At 44.1% G+C, this 12,488-nt stretch overlaps 1 protein-coding gene across 1 annotated transcript in view; it reads left to right on the top strand.

The window, feature by feature from the left end:
• LOC115205263 (vascular endothelial growth factor receptor kdr-like) overlaps nt 1–12,488 on the top strand; it is an 87,932-nt gene that overhangs the window by 23,796 nt on the left and 51,648 nt on the right. The window contains exons 5-11 of the mRNA XM_029771039.1: nt 946–1,105; nt 1,206–1,342; nt 1,433–1,616; nt 2,089–2,215; nt 2,433–2,602; nt 4,087–4,243; nt 10,375–10,489. Of these exons, the coding sequence (XP_029626899.1) occupies nt 946–1,105; nt 1,206–1,342; nt 1,433–1,616; nt 2,089–2,215; nt 2,433–2,602; nt 4,087–4,243; nt 10,375–10,489 (1,050 nt within the window). The remainder of the gene's footprint in view (nt 1–945; nt 1,106–1,205; nt 1,343–1,432; nt 1,617–2,088; nt 2,216–2,432; nt 2,603–4,086; nt 4,244–10,374; nt 10,490–12,488) is intronic.

Genomic DNA, 12,488 nt, shown 5'->3' with positions numbered 1-12,488 from the left:
TCTCACACCCATCAAACGGTAGGCCATTCAGGCATGCGGAAACGGCCGGGGGACAGTGGCCAGGGAGAAGGGAGGCTCAGGGGCAGGGACAGAAAAGGGAGTCATCCTGTCTGCTTCCTGTTAAGAACAGGAAGGTCCTCCAAGACAGATTTTCCTCAGAATAGAATCTCTCTCTATATATAGAAGATCTCTTTTTAAACATCTTGTCCAGGAAATGCGGATCCAATCAGAGGAAACAATAGGCCGATGATGCTCCTGGGTATAGTTAAGTGATTTTTAATACAATTATATCAGGAGGAAATCTCTCTCGATGTGACCAAGCTCCTTGTCTTTTTGCAGTAGCCTTTAACATGAGACGGCCTTCCTATAAATCATGTGCAACAGTGAACAGGGTGGCTCTTTTCCTTCACGATGCCACAGCTCAGAGCCACCACCCTCAACAATAGATGGCTGTGTTTGTATTCACAGGGTTGATATATATCTGCGTGTCACAATGCCTTGGACATGGACAAACAAGTCTTATTCAGAGGGCAAAGATAGTGGGTTGTGTGACCTTGCTACTGGAAGATCTATGGCATTTCTCCTTCCTGCCTGCTTCCTTCCTTCCCCTCTCTCTCCTAGCAGCATAACACTTGGCTGGAGAACAAACAACCACAGTAGTAGGCCTTGGCCACATCCATCCATATTTCATCCTTTGTTCAAAGTCAACAGTGCTCCGCGTATCACTGCGTGGATAATTGCGATGGTTACACTCCATAAAACCGCAAAAAGGAATTAGACGTCGGTTCTGACGGGCAGGCGTCGCCAGCTGAGCCCATTGGAGCGTGGAGTTTCATACCAAACCCAGTTGCCTGCATGAGTGCTTTTTAAAGACTGCAGAACTAGAAGCTCCACTAAACATATAAGCCCCTTCATAAACACCTTTCTACCTGTCTCTTCTTTCAGGTGCCACCCTTATCAAAGGAGGTTGAACAAGGGAAGGAATGGGACCCCAAAATGGGCTTCAAGATCCCATACGGTCCCTACCATTCCTATCATTTCCTAACCTGTGTCACCAGCGTCAACGGCCAACGGGTCAAGTCCGAATACATCCCTCTGAGGACAAGTGAGTAACTTGTCCTTTTCTTGTTGAGCTCTTAGAGCGACAGGGAAACTACTGATGCTGTTAATTCACTGTGTCTTCCCTTCTATCTCTGCTTGCATAGCTATCTTGCTGAGGAACGTGAAGATCAACCCAAGACATGTCAAGCTGTTAGTGGGACATAACCTGGTCCTCAACTGCTCCGCAGAGACCACCTTCAATGGAAGGATCAACTTCACTTGGAAATACCCAAAGACGATGGTAAGTTCTAAGTCACTCAACATCCTTTAAGATTACTGGTCGATGAATCTGCTGTTTCAGGGTTGTTGATGAGTGTCTTTGCGTCCCCAGGTCAATCGGAACCCTATCATCAACAAGTCCAAAGAAGATCCGGCTTTGGTCACCAGTATATACAACGCAATCACCTTTTCCAACATCACCATGGACAGCAGGGGCGTGTACAGGTGCACGGCTGATATAGGGAACGGTGAGATGGGGAACAAGAAGCACGCCTCAGCCAAAGTCACCATCTACGGTGGGTCACTGTGTTAGGAACTGGTACTGCGTGAAGGCAAGGTCTCACTGAGCTAAGGCAGAGGCAGACATAACTCCATCGTAATGTTAACCTTCGGCAACGATTGTGTGATCAAGCAATAAGGCCAGAGGGGGTGTGGTGTATTGTCGATATAGCAAGGCTAAGGGCTGTTCTTAGGCATGACGCAACGCGGAGTGCCTGGATACAGCCCTTAGCTGTGGTATATTGGCCATATACCACAAACCCCCGAGGTGCCTTATTGCTATTATAAACTGGTTACCAACGTAATTAGAGCAGTAAAATAAATATTTTGTCATACCCGTGGTATACGGTCTGATATACCACGGCTGTCAGCCAATCAGCATTCAGGACTCGAACCACCCAGTTTATAATCTCATTTATAATACATTTATGGTGTTGTTTTCAACACTCGTTTTCATGCTCTCGCCATTGGTCTTCTGTGTGATTTCAGAACATCCATACCTGAATGTGTCCTATAAGAATGAACAGGAAAGGATAGTGGTCTACACCGAGGGTAGAAACAAGCTGATGTTTGAACCCAAGGTCAATGCACTGCCACCACCCAACACTATGACATGGTAAGACTGAGTTCAGTTGCTGGGACTATTCACTGCTTGTATTGTCAACTCCTGATGAATATAATGGCACTGTTGTGACCGTGTGCACTTTAACTGGAGCGTACAAGTGTTCGATTTGGGACGTAGAGTTGCTGATCTGTTATCATCAGAACTTTCATATCAGTATGTTACGATTTGCTGAACTTCTAAAGTAAATGTGGGTGTATCCCATTCCCAGGTATAAGGATGGCGTCCCCATCAACGAGAACACCACCTGTTACAAGTCTTCAGGCTACAAACTCTTCGTCAAGGATGTGAAGCAGGAGGATGCCGGGGTCTTCACCATCGCCCTGGGCAACAAAGAGAGTGGCCTCTACAGGAATCTCAGCTACACTCTGGTAGTCCAAGGTAAAGCTCTTATATCCCCATGATATCCCGTCCTATATCCGTCCTTTATCCCTCCAAATGACTGGCGATCCTGAGGAAATGAAGCAATGCCCTGGACTTTGGGCCTCAGCATTTCGAGCAGCCTCAGCACTTTGGGTTGTGTACCCCCTGGTTGGTGCAGGGCTGCAGGTAGCAGCAGCTCCAGCGTGACAGGAACCTGGGAGCTTGTGGGGTTTGTTGTTTCCAGCAGTGGATTGACGTAGCCGGGCCAGCTGGTGTTGATTAGCCAGGCTCTTTTTGAAGGGGCTTCGCGGGTTGTGTAAACGGCCCTGTCTCTTCACTCTACCCACTAACCCTAACCCTTTATTTACATCATGTGTATGTAGCCTACAGCACCGCTCATGTAAACAACATGATACAGGGCTATATGTGTACTGTATATGATTTAACATAGCATTTGAAACAAATATATTGTAATGATTGCCATGTAAATACTGATGGTCGTTAACACTAGCGGTTATAAACGTGGTCGGTATTCTGTTATGGGGCTTTGATAGTGTGTTGGATGGAGAGTCGGGGGGTGCAATGTGCTTGCCGTTAAGAACTGTGTTGAGCAACATATGTGCCACTCTATTCCAAGCTGTCGATGGGGGGGGGGCAAAAAATGCATCACAAAGTATTCCATTCCGTTCCCTGCACATTATCCAGGAATCGCCCTACTCTGCCAAAGTGTAAAGGTCAGCCCCATATAAATTGTATTTATAGTCCCTCATGTTCCCGTTTGCTCCACGAATCATTATTATTGGAATGACAAAAAAAAAAATACTCACTCTCACAGACACAAACAATGGAAGGAGAAAAATAAAGGAGATTCCTGGGAACAGTTAGGGAACTATTTTAAACATCGTTCATCAAGCGTTTGAAGTCCAGCCCCAGTGTTCCAGATCTCAAATGGATTCAGCAGCCGGGGCTTGAACTGAGGACATTACTGAAAGAAACCATGTCACGACTTTGCACATACGCACACACTTACGCACGCACACACACAACACACACACACACAGTCAGACTGGTGGAGAATGATTAACTGATGTGAGCAGAGCATTCCTCTTGAGGTGGCATCCAGTCAGTAAGTCCGTCAGTCTGGTTTTGATTATTGCTATGGTCTCCCACACTGCTGATCCACTGACCTGGGACGGGGCATAGGGCCACATCTGGCCCAAAGGCAGCTGGGTAGAGACTGGGCCAAGCTCTGAGACACTGACACCCTGATGTGATGGACAACCCCCAGGGTATCAGGGCTATGCAATCACTCAACCTTTTTTCAAGCACTTCACAGCCGACTCTCAGAGGTTAGAAGACAACTGGTGTCCATGGGACCTTTTCCATGGTTATTCATCATGATGAATATTATAAAGACATTATTACCGCCAATGGCCAGGTGTAACTGTTGATGCAACAGTGTCTGATCTCTTTGTCTGTATGTGTGTATGTGTCTCCCACAGTGAGGCCAAAGATCTCCGAAGAGGAGGTGGCCTCGGAGGACGTGCAGTCCTACATGTTCGGCAAGCAGCACCAGCTAACCTGCACCGCCTTTGGAGTGCCCATGCCCGACATCACGTGGCTCTGGCAACCATGCCATCCTGACCCCACCGACAAAGAGTGAGTCACTAACAAAGAGTGAGCCATCCTAGGCTGTTTATCGTGGGCAATCCAGGTGGTTATATTAACTAAATCGTTAACTAAACTGTGAAGACCATTTTGTTTGTATTCACCTACGGTGTCAGTGCCTTTGAGCCTTCCAGTTACACAATTCTGTGTTCTGCACTTCTTGTTTTAAGTTTTCACAATGTTCCTTCGTTCCTGATGTACTTCAATGTGTTCTGTTATTTATTGTAAACCATAAGAATATGTTAGAACTGTGTAGTATCAATATCTTGCACAACCATAACACACCACTTCCAGGAAACAACCATAACACACCACTTCCAGGAAACAACCATAACACACCACTTCCAGGAAACAACCATAACACACCACTTCCAGGAAACAACCATAACACACCACTTCCAGGAAACAACCATAACACACCACTTCCAGGAAACAACCAAAACACACCACTTCCAGGAAACAACCATAACACACCACTTCCAGGAAACAACCATAAGGAACCACTTCCAGGAAACAACCATAAGGCACCACTTCCAGGAAACAACCATAACACACCACTTCCAGGAAACAACCATAAGGCACCACTTCCAGGAAACAACCATAGGGCACCACTTCCAGGAAACAACCATGAGGCACCGCTTCCAGGAAACAACCATAAGGCACCACTTCCAGGAAACAACCATAACACACCACTTCCAGGAAACAACCATAATGCACCACTTCCAGGAAACAACCATAAGGCACCACTTCCAGGAAACAACCATAAGGCACCGCTTCCAGGAAACAACCATAAGGCACCGCTTCCAGGAAACAACCATAAGGCACCACTTCCAGGAAACAACCATAAGGCACCACTTCCAGGAAGCAACCATAAGGCAGCACTTCCAGGAAACAACCATAAGGCACCACTTCCAGGAAACAACCATAATGCACCACTTCCAGGAAACAACCATAAGGCACCACTTCCAGGAAACAACCATAAGGCAGCACTTCCAGGAAACAACCATAAGGCACCACTTCCAGGAAACAACCATAAGGCACCACTTCCAGGAAACAACCATAAGGCACCACTTCCAGGAAACAACCATAATGCACCACTTCCAGGAAACAACCATAATGCACCACTTCCAGGAAACAACCATAAGGCACCACTTCCAGGAAACAACCATAAGGCACCACTTCCAGGAAACAACCATAACACACCACTTCCAGGAAACAACCATAAGGCACCACTTCCAGGAAACAACCATAAGGCAGCACTTCCAGGAAACAACCATAAGGCACCACTTCCAGGAAACAACCATAAGGCACCACTTCCAGGAAACAACCATAACACACCACTTCCAGGAAACAACCATAAGGCACCACTTCCAGGAAACAACCTTAAGGCACCACTTCCAGGAAACAAACATAAGGCACCACTTCCAGGAAACAACCATAAGGCACCACTTCCAGGAAACAACCATAATGCACCACTTCCAGGAAACAACCATAAGGCACCACTTCCAGGAAACAACCATAAGGCACCACTTCCAGGAAACAACCATAACACACCACTTCCAGGAAACAACCATAAGGCACCACTTCCAGGAAACAACCATAAGGCAGCACTTCCAGGAAACAACCATAACACACCACTTCCAGAAAACAACCATAAGGCACCACTTCCAGGAAACAACCTTAAGGCACCACTTCCAGGAAACAAACATAAGGCACCACTTCCAGGAAACAACCATAAGGCACCACTTCCAGGAAACAACCATAAGGCACCACTTCCAGGAAACAACCATAAGGCACCCCTTCCAGGAAACAACCATAAGGCACCACTTCCAGGAAACAACCTTAAGGCACCACTTCCAGGAAACAAACATAAGGCACCACTTCCAGGAAACAACCATAAGGCACCACTTCCAGGAAACAACCATAAGGCACCACTTCCAGGAAACAACCATAAGGCACCGCTTCCAGGAAACAACCATAAGGCACCGCTTCCAGGAAACAACCATAAGGCACCACTTCCAGGAAACAACCATAACGCACCACTTCCAGGAAACAACCATAAGGCACCACTTCCAGGAAACAACCATAAGGCACCGCTTCCAGGAAACAACCATAAGGCACCACTTCCAGGAAACAACCATAAGGCACCGCTTCCAGGAAACAACCATAAGGCACCGCTTCCAGGAAACAACCATAAGGCACCGCTTCCAGGAAACAACCATAAGGCACCGCTTCCAGGAAACAAAGCACTAAATTCCAAACTGTGATGAAGTCATATCTTTTTTCTCAAAAACCCAGACTATGAATCAAAATGTTCTGAGTCACCAAAACCATCTGACTGACAGAAACTACCGGATCACAGGGAGGGTCACTGCGCATTTCTAGTTATTTCTGTAACATAGACTGGGTGTTCTGAGTTTATTGTTTTTGTTCTTGGAAGTGCAGGACAGTCATACTTCCAGGTATCGTCCATATGTCCACACAGACCCTGAGATTTATTGTCCTCTCTCTGGTCTCTATCAATGGACATGATTAGTGAAGCAGACCAGCATTGTCCCTGCCAGTGCACATCCTGGTTATGTTTTGGATGAGTGTTTACGTTTGATCACCCTCTGGGGGGCCGGCAACAAGCGGATGCATCAGGTGTTCGTGGGAAATGGAAAGAGAGCCTTTGACGCGACTTCCGCTTTTGGGTGTTAACAAGGCAGCCCTCCATCTTAACTCCTCCTCCACATTTACTGGATTGGTTCAACAGTGCAGAAGAGAACCTCCCCCGGCAGTTTATTTCTTCTCATCAGGACTTTTACGCCTGCTGCATTACATTAGGGTTTGTTGATGCTGAGCTGAGCTGTCAGAGTATTGGAACTGGATCATACACACGCACACGCACACACACACACACACACACACACAGAGAGCGAGAGTCTGTGAGTCTGGAGTCCAGAACCACCGGAGCCCGAGGCTCCCTCTCCAGAAACAGGCTTGCATCCATTTAATTGACTCTGTCCCAAAATACAGACATTTGTCAAAGAAATGCAACCCCGGAGAATTCCCCACTCATTTGTGGCCAGTGGCTCTGTGGGTGGGGAGAGAGGATATTTTAGTCTCAGACTCCCCAAGCTTTTATAGAGCAGAACGGGGCAGAGCGTTTGGTATGGGCGTGAATGTCGACCTGCTAGGGAACCTTCATAAACAACATGAACAATTTATAAGACAGTTCGTATTTGATTAATGATGGGCAGTCCCACCTATATGAAGCTAGCCACAATACGGATTAGCCGTGTGGCTCAGTTGGTAGAGCATGGTGTTTGCAACGCCAGGGTTGTGGGTTCGATTCCCACGGGGGACCAGTATGAAGAGAAAAAAAAATGTATGCATTCACTACTGTAAGTCGCTCTGGATAAGAGTGTCTGCTAAATGACTAAAATGTAAAATGATAGTAGAATTTGTGGTTTTCCTTCAAAGTAAAAGTCTGTCTTTGAACGTGATACAAATTGTGGAATCATGCCATATTTAGACTAGATAATGCTAAACAAGGTTGGTATGTGGAACAATGTAAGAACAATGTATGTAAGAACAATGTAAGTCCTCCTCAGAGTTCTCCAAGACTCCAAAACATCCACTTAGTCAATGTTGCTCATTTCACAGCAGTTTCAGAGTCCTGCAATAAGAGCTAAAATGCAAATATTTGTGTAATCTCTTTGCAATTGTGTTCTGTGGGTGTCACTGAGTAGACTGATACACCATGTCATTGATCCACAATCCATAGGTAAGGCTGTACAGTGAAATAAGTATGCCCCCAATGCAATTCTAAAGTCTAATACATCCAGTGTGATTTCAACAGATTTTTGTCAAATTAACAAATGATTGTCTTTTGTTGAATTTATATAACAAACATTCCAACCTTGTTTAGCATGATCTATTCTATTATGGCATGATTCCACTATTTGTTTTAATTTGCATCGCTTTCTATGAGTGACTTTTATTTTGAAGGCGAAATGCAAATTCCACTTTTGTGGCCAATCATTATTTTGGCTATCTTCACATAGGTGGGTCCGACCATCATTAATCAAATACAAACTGTTTTATAAATTAGGGGTCTTTTAGATGATGACACCTAGCTAGATAGTCAACTAACTATCTATAGCTACTGAAACAGATTATGTCGTTTTGCTATGTTTTTGGGGAAGAACGGCTAGCTTTTTTTTCTGACCAGCACTGTCCTAGAGCTCGTGCGGCAGCGGCAGGTGCCTGAGACAAAACTTTACCAGCGTCATAGCATACGTATCTGTAAATCGCTGTGACATATGAAATACGAGTGATAGTGTAATCAATATGTAATAACCACTTTAAAAAGTTATGAACGTGTTAATAAATGATTATGTGGCGTGTAGTCATATCCAGGTTCTGATTGGTCAACAAGCTTATTTGAAGCATATGTTTTTTGACATGCAAAGACCCAACAGCGTTCCATATTTATAGAGCTGAACGGGACAGAGCGCGTGGTATGAGTGATTGGGCGGCTAGTGAACCTTCATAAACAACATGAACATTCCCTGAGAGCCAGAGCTGCCATACCCCTGTCAGTGACAGCAGGGGTCCTTTCTGAGGCGTAAACTCAGGCAAACAATGGGCCATTACCGCAGGGTTATCAAGTGTTGGTTATCAGGACCCAACACCGCTAGAAAAACACGGCTCGGGACGGCCTCACAATGGAGCGCCTGAATTATGTTACACTTCAGGCGCTGTAACTTGACAAATGCTTCTGTTAATTATCCATCATTCGTAAAAAAAAAGTAAATTAAAAAAACACTCCTGGTTGCCAAATTTGTAACAGAAATGATGGTGGAGGTTCAAGCTGTGTCAGTGTGCCTCATTTCTGCAGCCCTAAAGATAATCAGCTCTGGCATTGGAAAAAGTTGCTCATAAACGATTGAAGCTGAAAAGGTCCTGTTTTTTCAACAGCTAATGAGGGAGGTGCAACAAATAGAGGTTTCAGCCCAGCCACAGCCTAGTTGGAGGCAGATTGAGCCAAATGTTTGTTTATACAGTTCAGACCCCCTTCAAGTACAGTACCTGTCACTGCAAATTGACCATTTACCATTTCAGGATCAGACCTCGTATAAATCACAGTCCCCTTGTGGTTGGGGAAGCGTAACGTCTTAGATAGCAAGAAAGAGGGATGGGAGAGGGGAAGGAGGCAGGAACACTAGTGGTTCTGGGGGGGGGGCAGTGCCCCTGTGACAACAATTTTGGAACCCCTTGTGGCCCCCCTAAATGTGAAGTATGAAATCATTTTTACGTAACAAATTTTTGCTATCGTTCTTTTTTTACACCCGTTATTAGACAGTGGCAATGCGGAACATGGTCTTTTGCCTGCTAATGCCTGCCATGCAGTGAAGAAAACGATATGACAACAATAACGTCTAATGTAACTGGCCCCTCTAACAGTACAACTGGCCCCAGCTTGGCCCCCCCAGTTGAAATGGTCTAGAACCGCCACTGGGCAGGAAGGGTTCTTTCTTTATCAGCAGCAGGGTAAGAAGGTATCAGCTGTCTGTTGTTGACCCACCAAGGTCTGGGGATTAGCCTTATCTCCTCTAGTCAGAGAATGAGGGGGTTTCCTGTGCGAGGTGACGCATAGCACAGCCCTTCCTATCACCCTGCCGTTTCCTCCTGCCTCCCAGCCCGCTTGGCCTGGCCGCCTCACTCCTCATCAGTCTGATTGTTCCCCTCAGTAGACAGGAGGAAAGCAAGGAGAGGAGGAGAGGCTGGCTGGTGTTTGTCTGGTTTAACAAGCCTAGGCAGCCTGGGCTGTAGCCCACCCTAAAAGGCCACACAAAATCTATAATGTTAGTCAGAGCCTCATAAGGCTAAATGCCTGACCGTTCAGAGCGGCACATTGTGATACTGTTTGGACCGCTATCGCTGGTCCATAGTGTCATTTCTGATTCCCACTAATGAAATATAGGAAAGGATGACATGTCCACACAGCATTCTGCTCTAAGAGTCTTGTGTTTTGTCCACTGTTCTGTACTAATTTTCGAAACGGACTTTATACTTTAGGTAACCTGCAGCCGTTTCATCTAGATCAGTAATGACTGGTTTCCTCTGTCCTATAGGTGTACCCTTTACACTGAGCCAATCCCAGTTCAAATGGACGATAAGGGGAACTACTCACACAACTGGATTGAGAACATATACCTCAAAACTGAACTGGTACAAGGGAAGAACAAGGTATGCTTATAGTATAGTTTTAATGTCATTAGATTTGTTGAAACTGACACTTCTTAACGTTGGACAACATAGAACAATGATTAATGTATGTGTGCTTGTCATATATGATGCATGTTTGATACTGAGCATCAATTTCCATGGTAAAATAGTCCTTTATGTCGGTCAATACAACAATTACTTAAAGATTTATATGAAAAGGGGATCTAGATTAAATGTCCAGATAGAGAGAGAGAGCGCTCTGAGAGATCAACACTGAAGTGGGATTCTCCACGATCGTTTTCTTTGAGACGCCAACATCTAAACTTTACAATATGCCTTATTATTTCACTGTTTTATAATGGTTCATTCTATCTGCAATAATTTAGACTCATGTAACTGTAGCCAAAAGTTATGGAAGGAACATCAATATGCATTTATAATTGTTTTACTTTATTTTCAAAATTAAATTTAAAAAAAACTGTTTTTGATCAGTCATTATTGGGTATTATGTGTAGAGTGATGAGTAAAAACATTTTTTAAATACATTTTAGAGTAAGGGTGTAACATAACAAAATGTTGAAAATGTCAAGGGGTCTGAATTCTTTCCGAATGCACTGTAAATGACAGAAAATGGACACATCAAAATATAAATACAAAATATAAGCAGAAAGAAAAACACGGTCATAAAAACAAACACATTCATCAGTAATAAGGTCCTCTATCAGCTTTCTGAATTGCCCTAGAGGCACCAGAACATCACATTTTAAGAATGTTTTGAAGATTGTTCCACAAATAATGTGCAAGAAAACTAAAAGCTGATTTACCTAACTCAGTAGAGAGCAGGAATGTCCAGAGGCAGCCATCCCTGAGACCTGGTGTGGTAAATCCTGTCTTAAGTTTAGTAATGACGTTAGGTACAGTGGGAGTTTTGTAAGATTTCTTTATAGATGACAACACAGCAATGTATCAACCTACATGAAATCAAAGAAGGCCAACCTTCTGGTAGAAAATGCAGTGATGAGTACTAAAATTGTTGCCCATAATAAAGCACTGTGCTCCATGATAAACTGCATCTAACGGCTTGAATGAAGTGGCATAGTCTAGTACCAATAGGAACGTCGACTGAATAATCTGCTTTCTACTATTTAGCGAGAGGCAGGACCTATTTCTATAGAAGAAGCCATTTTTATTCTCAGCTTCTTAACTAACTCATCAATATGCTTTTTAAAAGACAGCTTTTTATTTATCCAGATGCCCAGATATTTGTAAGCAGGGACATGATCAATATGGACACCATCCAAAGTACATATGCTGAAATAATCAGTTATTTTTATACACTCAAGAGGACAACGTATGCTTAGTTTTACCTGCATTCAATACTCAATTCAGGTCAATAATGTTTTTCTCTAGTACAATGAAGGCAGACTGTAGTTCAGATAGAGCCTGTTCAACCGAGGGGGAAATAGCATACACAACACTATCATCGGCATACAATTACAGGTTACAATTTTATACAGACAAGTCGATATTGTTAATGTAAACAGTAAAAAGTATAGGACCCAGAATTGACCCCTGCGGGACACCTTTTGTAATATTCAGGAAACCTAATTTAACACCATCAGTAGATGGTTGAGTTCTTTCTGTCAAGTGATTTTTAAACCCTAACATGCAGCCTGGTCTAGGCCAATTAAGGAAAGCCTCTGAATTAGCAGCGAGTGATCAACAATATCGAACGCCTTTGACCGGTCAATGAAGAGGGCAGCACAATGTTGCCTTTTATCCACACAGTTAACCACATCATTTATAACCAGGGATGCAGCAGAGATAGTGCTATGACCTGGTCTAAAACCTGACTGATGTACATTAATGATTACATTTCTTAGGTAAGGAAGATCTTAGCTGAGAATTAATCAAGGATTCTAATATTTTAGCTAGGCAAGAAAGTTTATAAGTAAGGCCATAATTATTTAGGTCACAAGGGTCAATAATGAAATATAGTACAGTACATCATAAATACAGT

The sequence above is a fragment of the Salmo trutta genome, chromosome 13 (assembly GCF_901001165.1).
Source record: "Salmo trutta chromosome 13, fSalTru1.1, whole genome shotgun sequence".
Lineage (NCBI taxonomy): Eukaryota > Metazoa > Chordata > Actinopteri > Salmoniformes > Salmonidae > Salmo > Salmo trutta.
This window is presented reverse-complemented; position numbering and strand designations above follow the sequence as displayed.